Genomic DNA, 24,669 nt, shown 5'->3' on the forward strand with positions numbered 1-24,669 from the left:
CGCGCCCTCCACGCCGCGCACCAGGAAACGGCGGTCGCGCCAGTGTGACCTCAGCCCGGCCCGGCACGCTCCCGGCGGCGTGTGACGAGCGGCGGCGGGTAAGCCGGACGGCTCCGGGCAGCCTCCCCGAGGGGCGCGGCCCGCAGCTCGGCCACGGTGACGGGCGGCCCCGGGAAGCTTGGGGGCCGCGGCGAGGGCAGAGAGGGAGGCGTCGCGGGCCGTGCGCGCATGCGCGCGGCCTCGCCTCGCGGGGCCGGGGGAACTCCCAGCAGGCCCCGCGCGGCGTGGGGCCGTTCACCCGGGCTTGTGTGAAAGTGAAGTCTTTCTCTGTTCAGGTGTGAAGAAGAAAACAATAACCATGACAGTCCAATGGGTGGCGGTTGCCAGCTTTCTCTATGCTGAAATAGGACTCATTTTAATCTTCTGCCTGCCCTTTATTCCTCCTCAGAGGTAGGAAACGTTCAGATCTTTACCAAATGTTGGATTTGGCTTCTTCAGGCAACGGCGTGTGACGCTTTTCTTGGGGTTAGAAAGTTTGGGTCTCCGGGATGGCTCAGTGGGCAAAGGGCGCTTGCAGCCCCGAGAGGACCTCAGTTTGATGCCCGGAAACAATGTGGTGGAGAGGAAACTGGATCTACAAAGTTGTCTTCTGACACAGCCACCCTGATGTGCCCAGAAACACAGCGGGATGGGGTGCGTGGGGAGGAAAGTTAGAAAGACAGTTCGTAAAAAGTACTCGTTAAACAAGGCAGGCGGTGGTGGCACAGGGCTTTAATCCCAGCACTTGGGAGGCAGAGGCAGGCTGGTCTCTGTGAGTTTGAGCTGGTTCCAGGTTCTCTGTTTACGCAGAGAAACCCTACTCCCCAAAAAAAGAAATTTAGAGAAAAGTACTCTCTAAAAACGAAACCCAGATTGCTCTCTGGTAACAGTATTACAGTGCTACATTTTAAAGCTTGGTTATGTATACAAGTGGAATTTCCCCCCACCTTTTTCTTTAAAAAGAGAACCTCGTCTTTTTGGTCTTGATTACAGGTATAATAAAGCAGTGTCATGCTATTTATGCCGTGGACACCTGTCCTGTCCTGACTTCATGTTTTCCTTTCTTTCTACTACCCTGGATTGGAGCAGTGAAATAAAGAGCTGGGTGCAGAACTGTTAATTGGGACAGTGGAATTGCTGTGTACAGACCAAAACATAGAGATGGTTCTCAGGTTTGACCTCAGGCAGAAAAGAAACAATTTCATTAATAATCATTTTACTTTTCATTCCAGTCAAAATTAATGGGAATGTGTTAAAAATGTTGGTTATGTAGACTATCAGTCACATATTAGCTTTACTTACTTCGTAAAGAACTTTCTGCCTTCTTGAAAGTGCTGAGTGTCCAGTATACTCACAGACTTTCCCTTGTTCCTGATTAGGTCCAGGAACTTGCTATCTTGAATGGGGAAGTATATTTATAAGAATGATGTTGTAAGGTATTTTGTTACACTCCTGACATAGAAGGAAATCAGTCTTCTCCCCTTCAACTTGAAGTTATTGTTGATAGTTCTTTTCAAAATTTATTAACAGTTTGTCATATCTTAAAGTAAAAATACCACATTGTGCTTCTGATATGTAGTCACATGCTGATTACCTTCTCGGGTCTCCTTTTGACTCAGTGTATCACCCATTTAAAGGACTTACTGCAGAGTTGGACACCTTCCCAGTCCCAGGATGGATCACTTGGTCACACTTCGGCACTCATAACTCATCGTTTCTTGCCTCTGCAGCTTTGTTTATGCTGCTCAGTCTGTATAGACTACTTCCATGTCTCATTTCCTCTGTTCAGACCTTGACCTGGGTCATAGATAAATCATATGGATATTTCCATGTGTCAAAGTTTACATAGATATATAAAGGTTTTTTCCCCATTTTACATATATGTCATATCTCAGTCATTTTTTTTCAACATTTTTGGTTAAAGAAAGAAATTACTATCAGGCAGTGGTGGCACATGCCTTTATTCCTAGCACTCTGGGAGGCAGAGACAGGTGGATCTCTGTGAGTTAGAGGCTGGCCTGGTCTATAGAGCAAGTGCCAGGATAGGTTCCAAAGCTACTGAAAAACCCTGTCTTGAAAAAAAGAAATTACTTAGAGTATACAATAGAAGCATACTATATAAAATAGACCTGTGGAAGCCAAATACAGTAATAATTGCTTGTAATTGCAGCACTTAGCAGGCTGAGCATGGGGGTGGCAAGTTCCATGCCAACATGGGCTCTGTAGTGAGTTGTAGTGAGACCCTGTCTCAAATAAGCCTGTAGAGAATTAGGTGTTGCCAGTGGTTAGATCAAAAGACATCATCATTTCTGAGATGTTACTCTAACTAGGGAAAAAGAAATAGCTTCCATTAAAAACACGACATTTTGTGGGGTGGCGGTGGCACGTGTGTTTAATCCCAGCACTTGGGAGGCAGAGACAGGTGAATCTTTGAGAGCTTGAGGCCAGCCTGGTCTACAGCGTGAGTTCCAGTACAAGCTCCAAAGCTACAGAGGAACCTGTCTCAAAACAAAACAAGAGCAACCAAATGACATTTTAGTTTAATTAAGAAATTAAGAATTTCTTTTTGGACTGTTGAGATAGTTCAGTTGGAAAAGTGCTAGGCATACGAGCTTGCGCACCTGAGTCTGATCCCTAGACCTGTGGGGGAAGACAGGGAGGGTTGCATAGTTTTATGATCTCAGTGCCAGGGAGGAAAAGCAGGCAGCCTCTCCTGACCAGTGAGTCCCAGGGAGAGACTGTCTAAAGCAAGGTAAGAAGGCTCCTGAGGAACATCTCAGATTGACCCTACTCCACAGGCATCACTCCTGCGCACAAACCCTTGCCTAATTTCTTCTTGAAGTTTTGTTCATGTATGTTTACTTTAAAAGTTAATTTTACTTTAGAATATTTAAACCATCAGACAAAAGATAATCAAATGTCATGGCATTTATCTTGAGTTGTTCTGTCATGTCAGAGAAGTAATAACTTTTAAAGTTAAATTTCTCTAATTTTTGTCACACTACTATCAAAATATTATTTCAGTAATTAAGAAACATTTCAAAACCTGCTTTTGGTTGTTGATGTTGTTAATTTTGCTTATCTGGTTTTTTTTAAACCTAATCTAATTATATTGCTTCACAGGTGGCAGAAGATTTTTTCATTTAGTGTCTGGGGTAAAATTGCAAGTTTTTGGAACAAAGCTTTCCTTACCATTATAGTCCTGTTAATCGTTCTGTTTTTAGGTGAGTACTGGATTCGTCCTTTGGACCCAGTTCTTTTTAAATAAATTATTGGGGTTTTGATTGTTTAAATTGATTATATATTAAAAGAAAAATCATTTTATATATTGATATTAGGGTAATTATGGCTATTTTGATACATATTTGGTAATATTTTATATATACAAATTTCAGGTGCAGTGACTCTTAACCTCTTTTAGGTTAGTTTAAAGTTTACATGCACTAAGTGGCCTTTTTGTAGTTGCCATATAACAACCAATTAGTCTTTGCTGTAGTACTGCCCTGGGCATACAGGATCTTGGCCTGTATGCACCAAAAGAATAGAGTCCCTAGGCTCTTAAAAGATTCTTAGGAGAGCGTGAATCTTCACTGAATCCTGATTAAAAACAAGCTTTGGGGGCTACTGCAAATTTTTTTATTACTAAATGGTTGTTAGGTAGTATTGGGCTTTTGTTTTGTGATGGCGGTGTTATAGAGCATCTTAAAGTCTGTGGCTCAGAGGCCTGTGGTTGTAAATATGGTGTACTGAAGCATCTCTTGCTTCTGCACATGGTCCATGCCTGTTTCCACGGACAACTCCAGAGCCCTGAAAACATCCATTGCTTATCCCTTTGTTTGAAAAAAGGAAGTTATTAACAGTTTTTACATAGGGATATGTTCTTAATCTGAGAAGATGCATAGTGAAATATTTAGGGGAAGTATCAGTGAGACTTTGGATTGAAAAACATAGAGAAATATGGTGAGATTTTAAGTTTGAATCCATATGGTAGAATTATAGATGAGTACTGGACAGATTGAACATCCCTAACTGAAAACTCTAAATCTAAAAATTTGAATTGAAAGAATCCAAAACATTTTAGCACCAGTATGCTAGCATGGTTGGAAAATTCCACCTCTCACTCTGTGGTAATTACAGGCCAAACCCAAGAACAGTAAAAACATTATCTAAAATTAATTTCAGACTTGCATGTATAAAGTATGTATAAAAGGTAAATAGGCTTCATGTTTATATTTGGAAGAGTCACTCTTGGCCACTTTAGCTTTTAATATACATTGCAAAGTACGTCTTCCCTAGGAACCTCCTCACAAATCTCATGTTATATTAAGTAGTAGGTTTGCTGGCACTAACTTGGAGCCACAAACCACTGTGTTTGGAGTTTTATGCAAAATGTTTTATGTTTATAACACCAACCTTTGAAATAGAGTTAATCCTCATTATAAAATTGAGAACATCTATTGTAAAGGGGTATAGAATTGTTAAAAAACAGGATGGGAAGCCAGGCATGGTGGTGCACACCTTTAAGCCCAGCACTAAGGAGGCAGAAGTTGAGGCTGGTAGATAGATAGATCTCCGAGTTCCAGGACAGCCAGTGCTACATAGTGAGACCCTGTCTCAAAACATCAAAAACAACAAATCAAGAAGGGAATTGTATCAAGTTTTGAATGGATTTGTATCACGTTCCTATAATACTAGGCAAGTTAAGGCAGACAGATAAGACTTATCCCAACATGTTGATATCTTCATCTCAAATGGTCTGTCACCTTCTTCAGTGAAGTGATGTAAATAATGCAGAGCCTGTAGATTACTCAACCTTAATTCATATCTTACTAAGGAACTTGTTTCCTTTTTCCTTTTGTCATGTAACTGATATATAGTATTTATATTCCTCCAGTCAAGACTTGAATATTTATCATGTTTGTTAAGGTAATAAATCACAGCCATCAAAGTAGCAAACCCAAGAACATGTCTTTCAGCAGAAGTACGATCCAGAAATTAGAAAAATTTAAAACTTACCTGCCAAGAGACTCTTCATACATACGATTTATAGAAAGTTGAGCTCATCACATTAACACCTTATGCTTGGTCCTACTCCATTTTCAACACACTCTAGAAGTGAAAGCAAAACAGAGTAAACGAACTGAATAGTACATTAAATAACATGTTGCCGATAAAATAATTTTAAGCAGCAAATACATTTTATGAACACAAAGGATTGAAGCTTTACTCGTGAGCAATTTAAAAAATGCTTTATTGTTAGCAATTTAAAAAATGCTTTGTGTATATTGCAGCACAGAGCAAATGAGCAGGTGTGCTTAATGGCATTGGAAATGAGCAAATGAGTCTTTTTTTTATTTATTGTGGAATGCTTTGTTGGGATTTTATTTTGGAATGATAGATTAGAGACAGTGGTTGTGAACTATTATGAAGTAAATCCAGCATAGGCTGCACCCATTTACCAGTCTGTGTAAACAGGCATTTCCCTCAGTGACAGAGCTCTGTCTCCGTTATCTAGAGTAAGGGGAGCACAGTAGGTGCTGGCCCTTTAAGAGAAGTGGGATTTAGTTCGTTACTCACATCAGATCAAGATCCGACAGTGATGTGATGATAAGTAAGCCCTAGAGGAATGATTTTAAGATGATTTAGTAGTGACCCATAAATTGCCACTGCGATCCATCTTTGGATACTAAAGAGGGACACAGAAAGAAGGCCATATCTAAAGTCCATTATCACAGAGGTTGGTAAGTTATTCTACAACTGCTTCTTGTTTAAAATAATTTTACTTAAAAATGAAAAGTAACATTCTCTCCCGTGATAGATGCTGTGAGAGAAGTAAGGAAGTATTCCTACACTCAAGTCACTGAGAAGAACTCAGCCGGCAGGCCTGGTGCCTATGAGCACACACAGATGAAGCTCTTTAGGTCCCAAAGAAACCTTTATATCTCTGGATTCTCGTTATTTTTTTGGCTGTAAGTAAAAAAAAAAAACTGTACAGTTTTAACACTCATAGAATTCTTTCTGGATATTTTTTTTTCTACTTACACCTTAGGGTTTTTTTTTTGCCATCTTTATAAAAGAATTCAGATTATATATTCAGATAACAAGTAATAGTTGCACTGAAGAAGTCTGGGAATGGAAGACATTGCTTTCCCCAGGGAAGAGCACACCAATTATCCAGTGCCAAATGTTCAGCCCTGAAAACATACATGCAGGTAGCATTATACCGACTGAACAGGTTATATTTGGGAATATATATGTATATGCACACAATAACAATAGGTTAAAAAGAAAGGAAGGAAGGAAGGAAGGAAGGAAAAGAAAGAAAGAAAAGAAAGAAAGCCATGATTTGAAGGAGAGTAGGTAGAGGCATGGGAGAATTTGGAGAGAGGAAAGTGCAGGAAGAAATGTTGTAAATAGAAAGGGAAAAGTTACAACCTGTAGATCCACTGGTTGCAAAGGGCCTTGAATGATTTGGTTGCTGACTTTCTGGAGCCTTCTCATACTGTTTCCAGTACGCTTAGTACATTCCGTCTCTACTCTCCACTATGCATTCTGTTAAAAAGTATTTACTGAGTTTTTCAGATGTCTTTGTCCTTCCTACTCTGAGCCATCATACCAGGGATTCTTCTCCTAGAATGCTCTTCTCTCCCAATGAAAGTGTTGCTGTTTTTCTAGTGGTTGAAGAACAGCTTTTGTTAGGAGTGAGGAAACGGAGATAAAGACTCTCCGAAGGGTGGGATGGGGAGGGGTCATGGAGACAATGGACTTGGGAAGCTGAAGCCCTGTTTGTTTCTTTTTGAGACGGGGTCTCACTATACTACAGTTTCACTGTGTAACCTTACTGGCCTGGAGCCTGCTTTGTAAACTAGGCTAACCTTGCACTCACAGAAATCTGCCTACCTCTGCCTCAAGTGCTGGGATTAAAGGCTAACCTGACTATACCTGGTTGTCTCTAACTTTTGCTTATCCTTTAGCCTCTTTCTCAAAAAAGCCCCATGGTCACCATTTTCTCCAAAGTAGATTGGTCTTCTGTTGCAGTTCTTAGACTAGACTTCAACTTCTGGTGCTTTTCACAATTGTAATTAATACTGTTTATACCTCCAGCTAGAAGCCGAGCATAGTGTTATACACCTTTAATCCTAGCACTCAGGTGACAGAGGCAAGCAGATCTGTGTGAGTTCCAGGACATCTAGAGCTGTTATATACAGAAACCCTGTCTCGAAAACCAATATATATAATCTCTAACTAGAGCTTAAACTTGAAGACAAGAGCTAAGTTCATTTTCAGATATGGCCCCAGTGCCTGACATAGTAGTTCCTTAGTAAAAAGCTGCTAAAAAAAGAGTTGAAGAAATGAATCGTAATATCTAACAGTGGGGGTTACCTATAAGCATGACAGTGTTCATTTTTTAGACTTAGCCACCTTTGCAAACTAACCTTTAAACTTCAAATTTTCAAACTAAGAGAGAGAGAAGAGAGATTTTCTTGCTAGGCCTACAGGACCATCTAAAATTCCATTTTTACTCCTTTAGGCTAAGGGCCGGCCGAGAAAAATACCACTGTGTCACAAGGCCCTGAGGTGCCACCTCACTTGTGTTGTGAAGGTTGTGGTCTAGCAGAGGGCGCAGAGAAAGGAGTGAGGCACAGCTCGTTGTAACTGCACATCCTCTCCACCGTCGTTTCTGTAGACCTAGCAGGAGGCATTTGATAATGGCTATTTGTGTTGAAGTCAGAGTTCCTGATGACTAATCTAGTTATGCATTATTCTGAACTACATTTTTTTTCCTCAGAGTGTTGAGACGTCTGGTTACGCTTATTACTCAGCTGGCCAAAGAAATAACAAACAAAGGAGTACTTAAAACACAAGCAGAAAATACCAATAAGGCTGCCAAGAAATTCATGGAAGAGAATGAAAAACTAAAATGGGTATTTAATTTTCTTTATAAAAAGTCATTTAAATGCTGTTGAGGTTCACAAGGAGTAATGCATTATTTTTAGCATCAGAAATAGCATTTTCATAATTTATCAACAGAAAGTGGCCCAAACTATAGCACTGTTCTATGGAATGATTACATTTATTTATTTATAAATCTACTTAGAATCTCTGAGAAACCCTTTGCAGATGAAGCTGGTCTTGAAGTAGGAGATCTGCCTGTCTCTGTCCCGAGTGCTGGGACTAAAGGTGGGCATTGCCACTGCCCAGCTGATTACTTTTGTTTAGAGTTGGTTACTCCCACACTTTACCTCAGTAAAAATTAATACCTCTGGTCCTGTTTCTATGATCCAGGAAGAAACATTCTTGGAGTACACATTTTTTAGTAGTGTTTTGGTAATTCAGTATCTTCTTTAACAAATTCATACATGTATATAGTACCTTCGAGTTACTCTTAACCTGTTCCCGTCTGTCCCGTTCCACCCATATCAACTCTCCTAAGGCCTTCTGTGGCCATGGGTTTGGAGCTGTCCACGGTAGCTTGGGCTCACCAGTGGATACACAACTATTGACAATGCCAACCCCTCTCAGAATCTCTCACTAGTCAGCAACAGTTCAGCAGGAAGGGGCAGGTCCCCACGATCATCCAGAGCTGTCTGTTGACAAGGAAAGTAACCCCACTACTGTGAGTTCCAGATAACCCTGGCCGCATCGGACCCAGAATGTGACCATCCTTGGAGTATTATCACACTTTGAAGGTCTCGATTACCACTATCAATTTTACTTCATAACTTGAATTAAGTGTTTATAATTCTCTGTACAGCTCTCATTGGGTTAAAGTATGATTTGTTGTATACAAAGTAGTGAGAGTTATTGAGACATCATTGACGATTTCTCATAAGCAAATCTTTTGCTGCTTCTATTTTCTGACATGTACTTCCTGAGTATCAGGGCCCTACTGAAAAAAATAAAAATATGAACACAAAATTAATTTGAATTTTGAAATCTGATGATCTCATAGATCATACAAATTCCATGAGTTTTACTGAATCCAATTCTTAGAAAAAAGAGTCACTGGAACTACTAATATATGAAACACATTTTTTTTAGAAAAGTTTTTTTTAGAATCATACATTATTTCTCAAAACTGGGCATAGTGGTGCACACCTTTAATCCCAGCACTCAGGAAGCAGAGGCGGGCGGATCTCTGTGTGTTTGAGGCCAGCCTGGTCTACAAAGTGAGTCCTAGGACAGGTCGAGCTACATAGAGAATCTGTCTTGAAACAAACAAAACCAAACAAACAAGATTCAAAAAAAAGATTCAAATATAGTCTTCACATATACCAAGTTAATGAGTCATATTCAGCAGTAGAGAGTGAAAATCCTGAACTTGAATCTTGAAGCTCAGTCTTTATTTTTTTTTTTTTTAAAAAAAAGGACTTGTTTTTCAGGCAGGTATCATGTGGCCAATAAGAACAATTCTTTGACTTTGTAAATTAGGCAAAACTCATTATCACCCACTCAAAACTTCTATTTACTTTTTATGATATTTGCCTCACTTATATGTTAACAAAAAAGGTAGGGGAAGACCTTTTAATAGAAACAATTTTTAAAATGCCTCTTTATGAATAGATAGATTATTAACATCTCTTATGGAAACAGCTTGTTAAAAAGTTTGCATTTTAATGTGTTTTGTTCTTAGTTTTAAGAATTTATTATTGTATATGCATGATGTGTGGAGAGGTTATGCCTGCCACAGCACGTGTGTAGAAATCCAAGGACAGCTTTTGGGAACTGGTTCTCCCCTTGTATCTTCACATGGGTTATAGGGTTGTCACCAGGTTCACACAGCCATCTCACCAAACTTGGTTCTTTGTTGGAAAAGCATCGATCTATTGATGTCTTCTGTATTTCCTCTTACAGTAATATTGTTCTACAGAAATAAAGGTGTCAGTGTGATCTGTATTAAAAAGCTACTAATAAGTACTCTCAGGGGAGATGTTTGTTTCAGCAACACAGTCAGTTTCATTTTGTACTTTAATGTTTGCTTGACTTTATACTTTTTGATCTTGTTTCCTAATGATAAAATCAAAACCTTGTATATGTTGATTAAATTCAAAAGCCCCAGCTTTGTATTTATGGGAAGGCTTTCATCTATCTCTGTTGCTTTGAAATTATGCACATCATCTTAGAATAGTGAATTTTAACTGTTGTTGGGCACACAGCCTTTTACTTGTTTTCTCTTAGTCCTGAACCATAAGCAGACAATATTTTTACAAAAGTTTTGATAACATAACTTTTCACATATATAACATAACCAATGGAGTTAATTTAGTCTTGTCCTTCAGAGTGTCACTTCCTTGACAGATCTTTGGAACTCTTCAGTCATTCATGGTAGGAAATTTATTACTTACTTGCTGGTTCCTGGGCCTCTCACAATTTCATCTCTTTTTTCTGGTTCCCTGCTTGCTGTATAGTTCTGACTCAGTCAGTGGTCCTAGATTATCAGGTATGCTATATGAAAGCTAGTTTATAGTGAGAAGGAAATTTGTGAACTGGATAATTTCTGCCAGTACTCAGAGTATAACTAATAGACTGATAAAGTGATCAATAAAAGCCATAGGTAAGGATGTGGAAAAATGCTTTTATTTCATGGTATTTCCTCTGGGCTTTGAAATATTAATGAAAGAATGATAAAATTACTTTTTTTTTAAAAAAAGCTCTTTATTCTGTATATGAAGAATATTACCAAGCAGAAAATACAGAATCCTGCAATTCCGAGACTTTCAGTTGGTGCTAACTTCAGCACTATAGTATTTGGCAGTGTGACCTAGGGCAGCTCCCCTCATAGGTTGTGAATTTCAAGGTCCTGTGGCTATAAATAATAGTTAGTGCTATGCCAAGTGTTACGTTAGGTGATTCACAGTAAGATATTAACTCTTAATTTTTTGAACAATCGCATGAGGCTTGTATTGTCTGCATTTTATAGCTGAGAAACCAGGGAGAGAAAGGGTAATAGTAAAAATAAACGATACAGTACAGGAAGTTTGAGGCCATGCAGCCTGACTTTAGGACCCACATCTACAAACACACGTTTTGTCGCCTCAACCCCTGTATTGTTCTATAAAGATGATGCCTGTTTGGTGCCCAAGGCCCATTCCCCTTCTAATAATTCAGTTGAAGGAATGAAAGTTAACTTTTGGTTTTTTTTCAAGGCAGATTCCCTTTAAGTAGGCAAAGCTGGTCTTGAAATCACAGTATTCAGTTTGGAGAGATGGCTCAGAGGTTAAGAGCACTTGCTGCTCTTCCACAGGACCCTGGATTCAGTTCCCAGCACCTACACAGTGGCTCACAATTATCTGTCACTCTAGTTGTAGGGGATCTGATACACTCTACTGGGCACCAGGCACCTGTGGTACACAGACATGTATATGCATAAATAAATACAACTTAAAGAAAAAGAAAGATCTCAATCCTCTGACCTCAGCTTGTCACCTAAATACTGGTGATTCAGATATGTGCTTCCATGCCTTGCTATCATTAATTTTAACTGTACTGCTTTAAAACGGAGGATGAAGCTTTACTTCTCACTGACCTTCACTCCCACCAGCTTCTGGAATGGGCTCGTGAAGACGTGGTCCTCCTGTAGTGACTCCAGAGTTCTTGGTCTTTCTCCAACATGAAATTAGGGATAATAAATGGAAGCAGTTGTACAGGTGCAGTAATGAAAGCTTATTTACAAGCCTGCCAGAAACCCAGCTTTTCCAAGCCAATGGCATAAATAATTCAAGCAGTCACTGTAAACATTCCTGCAGTTCAGTGGTTCCTTTCCAGTTGTGGTAAACACCCCCAGAGCAGTGATCCTCTACAGTGAGCTGTAAGTTTTCAATCTGTTCTGACTTTACAAATGTAACTCTTCTTTTTCTAGGCCGTAATTGTTTTGAACTTGAAGCAAGCAACAAATTAAGAGACTTAGAGAAATTCTCATCCTGCTTTTCTCGAGACGAGGTTTTTGATTCTAAAGGGTCTGGTAGTCTCTGTTTCAGAGTGTGCTCCGAGCCACTGATCTCTAATCCCTCTCTGATCCACCTACTCCTCTCCTACTCCATGTCTGTTCTCACTCCAGCTTTATGCTCCTGCTTGTCTTTTCCACTGGGTGAAAGTTGGCAAAGAGAGTAGTCCGTGCTTCTCTTACATTTATCTCTTACAGTGTCTTTCATGCTGAAATGTTTGCATCCACTCATTGCTCACTAGATTTGTGAGTTTTGTGTGTTAAATGTATGCTTCTGGTGTAGAAATTCTTAAATTACCATGTTTTTCTAACCACGGAAGCCATCAGAATTAAGCTGCTGTCCTCTGTTTCGTCTACTGGCCCATGCCTGTGGATGCATAAATTTATTTTCTGTTTATTTTTGTTGTGTGTGTGTTGAGGAGAGGGATACTAGTCCATGATCATAGAGGCCAGAGGTCAACCTCAGATGCCATTCTTCAGGTACTGCTCACTTTGTTTTTTAAGACAAGATCTCTGAATGTCCTGGAAGCTCCTGGAAAGGGCTAGGCAGATTGACTTAGAAGTTTCAGGATTCCTTCCCTCCCTGTCTCCCCAGTGTTAAGATTGTAATAGGCAGACTTCACCATGCCTGGTTTTTTAATGTGTGATCTTGGGATCAAACTCAGTGTGGTCACCACTTTATTGATGAGCTATATCATTTTTATTTTTAAAATAGTTATAAAATATAATTTATCTTTCTTTGTAACCTAAATATGTTTCTTTTAATCTGCTTCTAGTTTGTAGTAACAGTGATCATTTCTATGTATTCAAGTTCAGGAAATTTTCATTCTGTAATGTTTCCTGTCAGTTATTTTACTGTTCAGATCTTTATTGTTTTACCTACAGAAGAAAGCTACAAACATTGTTATGCCCAGAATTGATTTTGAAATATAAAGAGCAATTTAAATGATCAACTAAATTAAAAAATTAATTTGGTAATGCTTAGTGAAAACCAGAAGTTTCCTACCCTGGACATCACCCTGCTATTTTCCATTTACTCCTCTTCATCCTGTAAGAGTATAACATTATACTCCTACGTACTTCTGTGTGTAAAATGGTCTTGAGTAGACAGACAGTACAATTATTAGCATGATGATTTGTATAACTAATATCAAATCCAGAACTGATTTTTTACATTAAATGTATATCACATCCTTAACTGAGAAAGACAGTCACATTGAATTAATTTTGAAGGCATAATTATAGCCCAATCAAAAATACTTGCTTCCATTTCAGAAGCATCATCCATAATATTAACAAATAATTTTTAAGAATATTTTAAATTATATGTTTATGCACGTCTCTATGTCTGTGTGTGGGTATATGCATGTGAGTGTAGTTGCCCACAGAAGTTAGAGGCATTGGATTCACATGGAGCTAGGTCTATAGGGTTGTTGTATCAGGATTTTTCTATTAGGGCCTCCAACCAACTTGCACATCATGACACGGAGAACTTATTATTAGTTTTGAATGCTTAGCCTAGCTTAAGCTTGTTTCTAGGTAGCTCTTTTAACTTAACCTGTTTCTTGTTATCTGCCTTTTGCCTTGGGACTTTTTAATGTTTTTTTCTGTATATCTTACTTTCACTGCTTCTCATTGCCTGGCTGGCCCCAGGCATCTCTCGTGTTTTCTGTCTTTAGTTTCTCTTCTCTCTTGAGCCTAGATTTCTCCTCCTGCTTATTCTTTCTGCCCACCAGCCCTGCCTAGCTATTGACCATTCGTCTCTTTGTTAGACCTATCAGGTGCCTTAGGCAGGCAAGGTGAAAGGCAGGCAACACACCTTTACATAATTAAATCATTACACAAAGGCAACATAAAGAATGTAACACGTCTTTGTCTAGTTAAAATAATATTTCACAACAGGTTGTGAGCTGCCTGACATGGATGCTAGGAACAAACTCAGATTCTCTGGAAAAACAGTATGTCCTCTTAACAACTGAGCTATCTCTCCAGCTCTACAAAATCAATTTTGTGTGTTTGCTTGCTATCGGGTTTCTATTAGCAAAAGCACTTTATAAAAAAATTAAATACTTAAAAAGACAAATTAGTAAAGACTGATAATTTTAACTTCTTCAAAAAATATCCAACTGTTGCCAATCTAAGTTTATTTCTTCCTATAACTCTTTTATGGTAGGTACTAAAAAACCATGGCAAGGATGGAGAACAAATTTTGGACACCGAAAATAAAAAACTAGTAGAAGACCAGGAAAAACTGAAAACTGAATTGAAGAAGACTTCAGATGGTAATTTTGTGTGCGTGTGGAAAGGGAAAGGACGAGCCGGTGTTTTATGTTGTCGCATAGGCCTCACTGTTTTACCTTAAACAAAACGAATGGCCAGATGCCCTCTGGCCAAGCACTGATAATGACCTATTTATAAATTTCTGTTCAAATATGAGATTAAAACATTGCGCCAAGAGAAACATGTTCTGTTGTGCAGAAAAACATGTAGGTGTTTCAGATCTGTGTTGTAAATACAAATGTCCTTATCTCAGCAAAAGAGCTGTGGGCTTGAAAACTTTCTTGTAAGCATATTTTTGCAAAATGAGTCATATTTCTTGTCATCATGTATTACTTCTTTTATAGAAGTAATCACAAGGAGACAGCCTTGGTAGAATAATAATAATAAGCCCTAATATTTCCAACATACTAAATTTAAATTTTTAAAGGTTTTTGAAAAAGACAGAAAGTAAGCATCAATCTGGGGTATCAGCTGAGAAATTGAGGGGTTGTGCCAAAGTACAATGTAGGTTCCAAGTGGGGCACCCTAAATCCAAGTCCATGAAGGCAACTGTTTCTGTGGTTAAAAGGTTCTGATTGTACTTGCTACATAATATAGTAAAGTATATACTTCAAATCCATTGTCATTCTAAAACACTCTTTGAGTGTGTATAGCTTGACCCTTGACAGTGTGTTTGCATGTGGAGACAGATTGGACAAACACAAGAAGACCTATGAGGTATTCATGGTTAAGAGTGTTAGGTTAAGGTGATGACGAATGCCTAAGTTGTCTCTAACTGTAGAAGGTAAATAGGATTCAGTATCTAAATCATTATTTGTTTAAGTTGTTCTCAGTGTAATAGAAGTTCTCTGAAATATAACTTGCTATTATTAAATATCTGTTTGCATTATTTGAATAGGATTTATTTCATGAAGGTATTTTTGAATTTTAAATGAAATTCCAAAGAAAAAGCTAATTCTGTAAGCAAAGACCCAGATTAGGACATGCAATGAAGAATTCTTTAATCATTTTACTATTTATTTTTTATGTGTATGGGTGTTTGCCTCCATGTATGTCTGTGCACCACGTTTGCCTGGTGCCCTCAGAGGTCAGAAGAAAGGGCATCAGATCATCTGGAAATGGAGTTACATACAGTTGTGAACTGAACCCAGGTCCTCTGGAAAAGTAGCAAGTGCTCTTAACCACTGAGACCTCTCATCAACCTCTACAATCTCTTATTTAAATTTAAATGGTAATTTAAAAACATCAGACAAAGGTAGTTTAGAATTAGTGAACTAAAAATTCAAAGTACCCTTCTAAACAAGGTTGCTTGGTTTAGCCACAAACTCAGACATCCTGTTATATTTTGTATTGTTATATTTACTGTGATTCTAAAAGATTTAGACATAGTCAAGAAATTTTAACATTTATATACAAGTTAATTTAGTAGTCCCCTATTCTTTGCATTGGTGATTTTATCTTTTTTATTTAATTTATAAAATGTTGGTGTTAATTCTTTTAGAGAATGTAAGGATTTCACAATACATTTAATTAGTAAAATTAAAGATACAAAATCTTTTTTTTATCTGACAAGTATCTCTTATGTTGTGAGTAGGTAATATAAAATATAAAAAAGAAAGAAATAAAGCATAGGTTTTAGCTTAGGTCATGCAGTGTTTGCCTAACATTCACAACACAGTGTATTCACTCCATAACACTTCATAAACCAGCCATGGTGGCTTACCCAGAACTCAGATGTAAAAGGGACAGAAGTTCAGGGTCATCTTAGCCTACAGAATAGGTTTTAGATCAGCCTTGGTAGCATTTTTAAAAATAGAATTTCAGTCCATAAAGTGCTTGTCAAGCAAGGAGGAGGACCTGAAACTGGGCATGGTGGTGCACGCTTTAAATCCCAGCACTTGGGAGGTAGAGACAGGCAGATCTCTGAGTTTGGGGCTAACCTGGTCTACAGAGTGAGTTCCAGGATAGACAGAACTACGTAGTGAGTTTCTGTCTTAAAAACAAGCAAAAGACCTGAGTTCAGTCCCCAGCAGCCATGCAAAAGCCAGCATCGTGACAGCTGACTATATTCGCAGCTCTAGGAAAGCAAAGACAGGAGGATCTCTTGAGACTTGCTGGACAGCTAGTCTAGTGTGATCAGTACCAGTGTTAACATCTCGGCTTCCCTGTGTGCTCTTCCCTCTCTCTCCATCCCTCCCTTTTCCTTCTTCCCCCATATTACATAAAAATAAATAAATGCAATATTTTCCAAAGGCAAGAATAGATGGCATACTTACTCCCCTCCAGTCAATTTAATGTCCTCTTCTTTGCCTTTCAAAATTTACAATTCTCAGATATTTTGAACTTTAACTTCTTGATCCTGATAAAACCAAACTCAACATTACTTCAGTGTATATTTAACAAAACTTGGGACTTGGAAGAAAATGAACACTTTAATAATGTAGGCATTGTGTTTATAATCTGATAAGAAGATCTGCTAGTCCTGCCTCTGTTTGAAATGTAGACTGACTACTTTCAAAGGGAGGCAGGGCTGAAGTCAAAGCAGACTTTACCTGTTTGAGTGTGTCCTGTTTGGTTCCTTCAAGAGGTGTAATATTTTATGAACACATTCCATTTCCCCGGAGTCCTTTTTTTATGTAACATTCTTAATGACCTTGAGGTGAAAAGGAAGAAGACTGACAAACCTTATTAGTGTGAGCTCAAGAGACTGGTGATCACTGAAACAATGACCTGACAAATAAGGTACATTAAAAAAATAACTGCATTAAACCCAGCAACTGTTTGTTTACAAAAATAATACATGTGAATGTCAAATACTGAATAGCTCCAGGAGATCGTATGCTCACATTCTCAAAAACAGAACTAAAGAAACTAAAAAGAAACCAGAAGTAAATATATAGATTTTTTACCAAATAAAATATGTTCTCTTCTGGCTCTTATAATTATTGTACGACAGCCCAACTTTATCAGTTTTGCCAATGCCTCCAGAAATTTTCTTCCATTTCCTGGCAGTGCTTAGCTGATAGTATCTGTTATCTTTGGTAGAAATCATAGTGATATGAAACACAGTGTTTGTCTCGTGATAACGCCTGATGTGCAAATAGCTGTAAGTTCAATACTTGGAAAGACGTCAGTGTTTTGGCTTACCTATATGTCAGTTTGTACAAACACGATGACTTATTGATGCCACTATAACACTGTAGTTATTTTCTATGTTAAGGGTAAGTGTAATTTAAAGAATTTTAGTGACTAGAATATACTCTAGCTTCTTATCGAACCTGGCCATTGGGAAATATTTCAGCACTTCTTTAAAGCTGCAAATAATAGTCTGAAATGGAGGTGCCATGAGAGTCGGTGAAGGGCCTTTTCTCTGGCTCATAGACGGTGTTTTCTCTAGCCTGACAGTATCAAAGGGAAGGCAGCCCTCTGGGACCTCTCTTGTTAGGACACAATCTCATATATGAGGGCTCCACTTTCATAATTTATTTCCCAGTCTCATTTCCTAATGCTACTACTTTGGTGATTAAGTTCCAGTATATAAATTTTAGGGAGTAAAAATCATTCAGACCATAGTATCAACTTTTTTATAAACTACCATTGTAGGCTAGTCAGGCATTATTAGTCTGTGAAATCTGTTTTGATTTCTATATACCAGAAATACAGGCTCATAACCATTTTCAGTAAGATCTGAAGATAAGACTAACCATGCTTCATATTTTTAAGTAGACTCTGTTATCATTTATAAAATGGTGTGTGGTCTGAGGGCAGTCACATGAGAGGCGGTGGTGAGGGGCAAGGCCTCAAGCAGGTCCTCTTGGTGGGTGGGAGACAGTGGCAGGAAAGAGACAGATACATATAGTAAGAGAGACGTATCAGCCAGGGCAGGGAGCAAGAGCTGGAACTGAAGACAGCTGCTGTGAAGATCCGCACCCCACAAGGGTCACACACCTGTTTCTTAAAGTAGAAGGGAAAAACAACATCGAAAAGGACATAGATATGACTGCTATTACTGTTCAAATGTGAGTGGCAGACTACATTAAATATATTGTGTTAATATTAAATTTCTCAAATTTAATAATTACACTGTGGTCATGTTAGAAAACACGCAGTGAAGATATAAAGAGAAGGACTGGAGAGGTGGCTCAGTGGGTAAGAGCATTGGGTGCTCTTTCAGAGGACCCCAGTTCAGTTCTCAGCACTCACATGGCAGCTCACGACTGTCTGTTACTCCAATTCCAGAAGATTTGACAGCCGCACATACTGGCAAAACACCAGTGCATATAAAAAGAAATAAAGAGAAAAGAGACACATTTTGAAACTTATCAATATGATAGTGAGTATGATAATATATATCATGACATTAACAGTTGGAAATTTGAGTGTATACTATAGAGGAGTTCTCAACTTGGGTTGTATAGCTTTTCTAATTATTTAAAGTTATTTCTTTTTTTTTTTTTTTTTTTTTTTTTTTTTTGCTTTTTCCAGACAGGGTTTCTCTGTGGTTTTGGAGCCTGTCCTGGAACTAGCTCTTGTAGACCAGGCTGGTCTCGAACTCACAGAAATCCGCCTGCCTCTGCCTCCCAAGTGCTGGGATTAAAGGTGTGCGCCACCACTGCCCGGCTTTAAAGTTATTTCTAAATAAAATTTCATTTGATATTTTTAGCCCTTTCTAAGGCACAAAACGACGTGATGACTATGAAGATTCAGTCAGAGAGACTTTCGAAAGAATATGACCGACTCCTGAAAGAACACTCAGAACTTCAGGTTGGTGACATATATTTAAAGATGTAAAGTTTTTTTAAATCATAATTAAATAACTTTTTGAATTGCATGCCCTTCACAAATTCGAATAGTGTGCTTAATCCTGGCTTTATTAAATAACCAAAGAAGCCAGATTTACCTGAAGGGTAAAGGTGAGGCCATTACAGCCAAATGCAAGATAGCTATAATATAAGAATTGCTAACATGCTAATTTAAAAATATTCCACTTACGTAAAGTTTTAAAGAAAAGAATTGAGCTATAAAATAGCATTAAAAAAACCTGGTTCTGGAAAAATGTCTTTTACCATCTGGAATATTTGCCATATTTATGCCAAAGTGAGGCCAAATTTGAAGTTTCATATCACATTACCCCAGTCTTTGTTTTCTGTACCTTAGGGCAAAGAACTATGGCATTCAGATACCTGATTTATACCTCCAGAGTTGATGTAAAGATGGGGAAAAATCTCGATGAAAGCATCTCTCAAATCTAAGTCATGGGTTTTCTTTCTCTGTCTCTAGTTTAGCAACAGTCAGTTCCAAACATCCACCCATATTAAGTAGGTTTGTCTTTTTTCTCGTCAGTTGTCAACCACCAACCTAAATTTATTTCCCAGCCACTCTTTTTTGGGGAGTGCCAGAGATCAAGTCCAAGTCCTAGTGGTTGAAAGGCAAGTGTTGTAGGCTCTTCGGGGGAAAGTGTAGGAAGAACTGATACAGAAGGAGCCTTGGCATGTCACAAATAGGCATCACACCCATATACTCTGGAATCAGACTTGGAATACCTTTATCAGTCTTCATAGTAGCTTTATGATTCTAAGAGATGATGTCACCCATCTGAACGAAATGCACTGTCTTCACCTTTAACACTGGAACAATAATAATGCCTTGCTCACTGGCGTGTTGAGAGAACCAAGTAAAGTGCAGGGTGATGTAAATACTCAGGAAACAGATAGCTGTTAGCTAAGCATGGTAGCACACACCTTTAACTCCAGCATTTAGATATGCCTCAAAGAAAAGAAGGGAGAGAGTAAGGAAGGAGAGAGTGAACAAATGAAAGAATGAACTATCGTAATTGTTGTCATCAGTATGACTTCCTTTGTAGTTTTACTGAAAGACTGACTTAGTCTCAAATAGCTGGTTCCGCCTTCAGTTACTCAGTCATGAAGCAATCTAAAATGTACATAATCTTGTTCCCAATAGGTAATCTAGTCTTAAGATACTAAAGGCTGAATTTATATGGTCTAGAGTAAATGTTTATTTACAATTGTAGAGATCCTGAACTGGTTGACCTCCTCAGGACATGATGAAAACTACTCCATGACAACTCAGCATTGAGACCTCTTGTCTAAGTAGATTTTACACCTTCCTATTTGTGATATCAGGGTCTTCTCAACCATCATATTTTCCCATGAACTTTAAAGCAAAGTGCGTCCAAGGTCCCAGAAATATTTAGGCCCTTAAATGGAAAAGAAAACCAAGACTATACCCTCAGTCTTTTAGGTCAGTGTCCATAGCTTAATGAATCTGTTATGGTAACTTGTAACAGTTTGGTGGTAATTCCTTAACATTCAAGAATATATAAAGTTAACATTTCCTGCAGTCTCCCCACTACCCCCAGAAAAAAAACACTTTTAGCTTGGAGCTTCTATGTTCTTAGCAAAAGATGTGGAACGCTTTTGTAGGTATACTCTGCCTAAGAAAATAGTTGTTGCACCTGCTTTGGAAAAGAACCCCATCCTAAATAGACTGAGTGCCTAGCAGTGAGGATTGGAACCTTATTGGATAGCCTTAACCTACTACCTGTATTCTGTTTGTGAAATACTGACATTTATTCAGTGTGCTCCAGGACAAAGCACCTGACTTACCTATGTGTCAGATTTACTCCCTTGGCACCTCAGTACGCTAAAATATTTTAGTATTTCAAGATGTCAAGAATCAAACATTTTTGTGTGATTTGCTCCCAAGTTACTGAACTAGAAAGAATATTTAAAGCTAGACATCAACGTCGGAATATCTTTCTTCACAACTCCCATCATTAACTTGGTTCTTCAGCCTGTGCTGGTCATCAATCTGTGTTTCTACCCCTGCCCTATCCCATGTAGGAATGTACTATCCAGAACCTTGCTTTCTGATTCCTGGCAAGTTTAGATAGTGAGAGGCACTAGTAGAAAACTGAAAACAGAAAGCCACCGATGTCTCCTATTTTCTGCTTTAGGTAACACTTCCTTCCTGCCTTCCAGCCCCATATTCCTGGTCACAGTTCCAGTGGGCAGCTTCCCTTTGCTGACCTGTACCCAAACAGCCCACTTTTCCCTCTCCAACCCAAGAGTAGTGGTGGTTTCTGCTGTTGCTAAGGCTCTGTTTATATTATATTATTCACTGTTTGCCTGTTATCTCATTGCCTGTCGGCCTAACTTCCTGTAGTATCTGTCTGAAGGGTTTAATTGATCCTGTAACCCTCTGAATCATTTGACATCCAGGCGGCTTGACTACTTCATCACTTACATGAGAGATAGGGTACCCCAATGAGCATCAAATCAGATTCTATTTCAAGAAAGAACTTGAAATATTTTTAAATAAGAAAGGCCCTGTATAGGCATAGCCATAAGATGCTTAGTTGATTTATTATATTTTTTCCCTGTCTTCCTACCTAGTAGCCCCATTGTCCACTTTGAAAACCTAAGGAATATACTGAAAGTTAGATGCCATTTACAGACCCATCTTCTCACACGTGACTCTTTAAAAGTCAGTCTGAACAAGCAAAAATGAGTAAAAAAAAAAAATTGTAGTGAGTTTAGCTTGTCTTCGTGAATTTAACTTCTATCATCAAATCAGTCTTAGTAATTTAATATCTTCTGAGCTTCCTTGGAAAACCTACTTATTTTCTCAATTTTATGTAATTGTGATAACTTGAATGAAAGAAGTATGAACAAATGTTTAAACGTTAAAGTAGCAGGAAAACTGGTTTCTTTTCAGTAATCAAATCTTAATTTTGCAGCTTTTAAATCCATTTGTCTTTCCCCAGCTGGGGCCCCTCCCAGTTAAAAGTATTAAATAAATATTAGAAAATGGTCCCTTTAAAACATATAATCTTTGTTTTTTCTTATTTGGCATGGCTGTCTTCTAGAAAAGGAAAAAAACAAAAACAAGAAATGACGAGGTATTAATTGGCAGCACAAACCATCAACACTTGTTAATTTTTAAATTCGTTTTGGAAAATCCTTCTTCACGTAGGAGATTTGCCTGAACTTAGTAGCATTTTCATTGAAACTTTGCTTTATATCTAAAGTGGTCATGTATATATAAAAGTATATATTTTGTCATTCAAAATACTTCCTCTCATCCTGTGTATTTAATTGCTAATGCTAAGTTCTTATAAAAGCATTAATACTAAACCTTAACAAGAAGTAGTGGATTGCAGTTCTGTTCTGTGAGGTTCTTCCTTCTTTTAGGGTTAATTCCTATTTCATTTCCAATTGTTTTTTGTTTTACTTACTTCATCTTTTCCTTGCCAAAAATCTTAATTGGGTCTGCAATAGGGAATTTGATTTTTTTTCCCTTGGGGGTAATTATGAAATAAGAGCCAAACAGATTAATATATGAAAAAATGAAATTATCAAGAGACTTTACTTCCCCCTCTGAATATTTTTTGAAACAAAACTCAGATTTTTATAGTGTTTTAAGGTTTTTTACTTTCTCAATTCATATTTTCAAATTTTAATTCTCTAATAACTAGACAGAAGACAAATTTTTGTAAGTCCTTATGTCTATGAACTTATTAATCTATCTTTTTTTTTTTTGGTTACAGAACCGTTTAGAAAAAGACAGCAAGAAAAGCCTGTGAATTAACATTAGAAAAGAAGACTATGATACACCTTGTCAAGAAAATAAACTTGTTATCATGGTATCCACTAAAACTTTCAGAATTCAGCACCCACCCCAGCAAAGAAAGCTCCGCTAGCAACCACAGGCTCACATGGCTGTGTAGTACTGATGTTGTCAAAATACTTGATAATGCATTAGTAAAGTATGTTTCAGCTCTTTTGAAAAATATAAGCATGTTAAATGCCATATTTACATATTGCTAATAGCATTGGTATATGGTGGCTTTTTACCCATAAAAGGAAAAATTCATTAGCCATTTACTTCCCAAAATAGATCTGAATTTGCATGAAACTGTTGTTAGCCTTGAAATCTTTGATGGATTTTCAGTAATAATCAGTAGTGGTGATGAAAATGATTTTTGAAAACAGTCCTCAGTCTGAAAATTTGTTCCCATAGTAGCCACTGTGTTTATAGAAGAGAGTCAGAGAGAACACTGAAAACAATGGCCTTAGGGTTTCTTAAGCCTGGTGAGTCTATGATTTACTGTACATATGACAGCACTGTTGTTAGCTGTGTTTTTGTTACTGCACTTCTGTACCTATTAGACTATTTTTATTGATACTTTAGTCATGTATAATCAATATTCTACCTTTTCAAGTTCACCTGGTAATAGAATTTACGTCCATTTGCTTAACTGTCATAACATTGAATTGAACTTATGTTGGTTGCATTGTGGTATTCTCCACCTACAAAGCTCACTTATGACATCCAAAAAGTTGTGTTTTTTATTCTTGTAAAGTTACTGATTATACAGATATTACCTCAGTATATATGCACTGGTATCACACAGATCTCTCTACAATGTTTCTTTGTTTTCAAAGTTAAATACTGGTTTTCATGCAAATACTCATGTAAAGGTTGTAATTATAGTAAGATGATTTACATTATTTCAATGTTTAACTGTAAAAAGCCACTTGTCTTAAAATGATTTAAATATAAAATAACTGGAGTTTTTACTTCTCTGGTCTTTGTTTTATCTTTTGTTATTAGTTATAATTTTAATGCCAATTTAATACCTAATTTTATTTCAGATAAAAATGAGGAGTCCTAGAAAACAGACATGTAGACTATTTTTAACAGGGGCAAGATATGAAAATTGTGCCATCTGGGCTGACTCCACCATAAATAACAAGGAAAGGGAATGGTGAATTAAAAGGAAACTGCACATGTGACACTTTAAACTTCAGACTTAGAAATTTCAAAGTGAGAGTAACATGGCAAATGTTTGAGGACTTGACCTACTCTGCAGAAATCAGGTGTAATGTCAGAATTACATAAATTTAGAAAGTGCACAGCTTTAGCATTGACAGAACCAAGAGCTAATCTCAGTGTAATGGTTTAGATAAAATGGCACCATTCCCCCAGGGGCAGCAGCCACGAGGGGCAGCCAGGCCTCAGTGGGTCCCAGGTTGGTGGGAGGTGGCGGTGAATGATCTTAGTGGCAGGGCAGCCAGTCCCAGGAAGAGCTGCAGCAGGTTAGAGACAGATAGATGCCATGCAGAGAAAGTGGATATAATTTATTCAGTGGGTTATGGAAGGAGAGGGAAGGAGAGGGAGGGAAGAGGAGGGAGGGAGGGAGAGAGAAATGGAGGGAGAAGAGAGAAGGCAGTAGCCATCTCTTCAGGACGGAAAGAGTGGGAGGGAGAGAGAGAAATGGAGGGAGAGAGAGAAGGCAGTAGCCATCTCTTCAGGACGGAAAGAGTGGGAGGGAGAGAGAGAAATGGAGGGAGAGAGAGAAGGCAGTAGCCATCTCTTCAGGA

General features: G+C 38.1%; 1 protein-coding gene across 2 annotated transcripts; it reads left to right on the top strand.

Annotated features, from left to right (window-relative positions):
* Bcap29 (B cell receptor associated protein 29) lies at window positions 1–23,865 on the top strand. 2 transcript variants are annotated; one of them, XM_075948502.1, is made up of 8 exons: window positions 1–98; window positions 336–450; window positions 3,163–3,263; window positions 5,858–6,008; window positions 7,829–7,964; window positions 14,157–14,265; window positions 18,927–19,027; window positions 22,833–23,865. In XM_075948502.1, exons 2-8 carry the CDS (start codon window positions 359–361, stop codon window positions 22,866–22,868), a joined length of 726 nt encoding a protein of 241 aa, XP_075804617.1. In that variant the 5' UTR covers window positions 1–98; window positions 336–358; the 3' UTR covers window positions 22,869–23,865. The 2 variants fall into 2 exon arrangements, with proteins under 2 accessions (XP_075804617.1, XP_075804618.1); XM_075948503.1 differs by lacking the exon at window positions 1–98 and having other exon boundaries at window positions 240–450.
* The last annotated feature ends 804 nt before the right edge of the window (window positions 23,866–24,669 follow it).

Source organism: Microtus pennsylvanicus, chromosome 14, assembly GCF_037038515.1.
Source record: "Microtus pennsylvanicus isolate mMicPen1 chromosome 14, mMicPen1.hap1, whole genome shotgun sequence".
Lineage (NCBI taxonomy): Eukaryota > Metazoa > Chordata > Mammalia > Rodentia > Cricetidae > Microtus > Microtus pennsylvanicus.

Excerpts from the sequence above, each read along its gene's own strand:
- Bcap29 (XM_075948502.1), top strand. The coding sequence starts at position 359 with ATGACAGTCCAATGGGTGGCGGTTGCCAGCTTTCTCTATGCTGAAATA. Across the intron at positions 6,009-7,828 it reads TTCTCGTTATTTTTTTGGCT|AGTGTTGAGACGTCTGGTTA; the intron begins GTAAGTAAAAAA and ends TTTTTTCCTCAG. Across the intron at positions 19,028-22,832 it reads AAGAACACTCAGAACTTCAG|AACCGTTTAGAAAAAGACAG; the intron begins GTTGGTGACATA and ends TTTTGGTTACAG.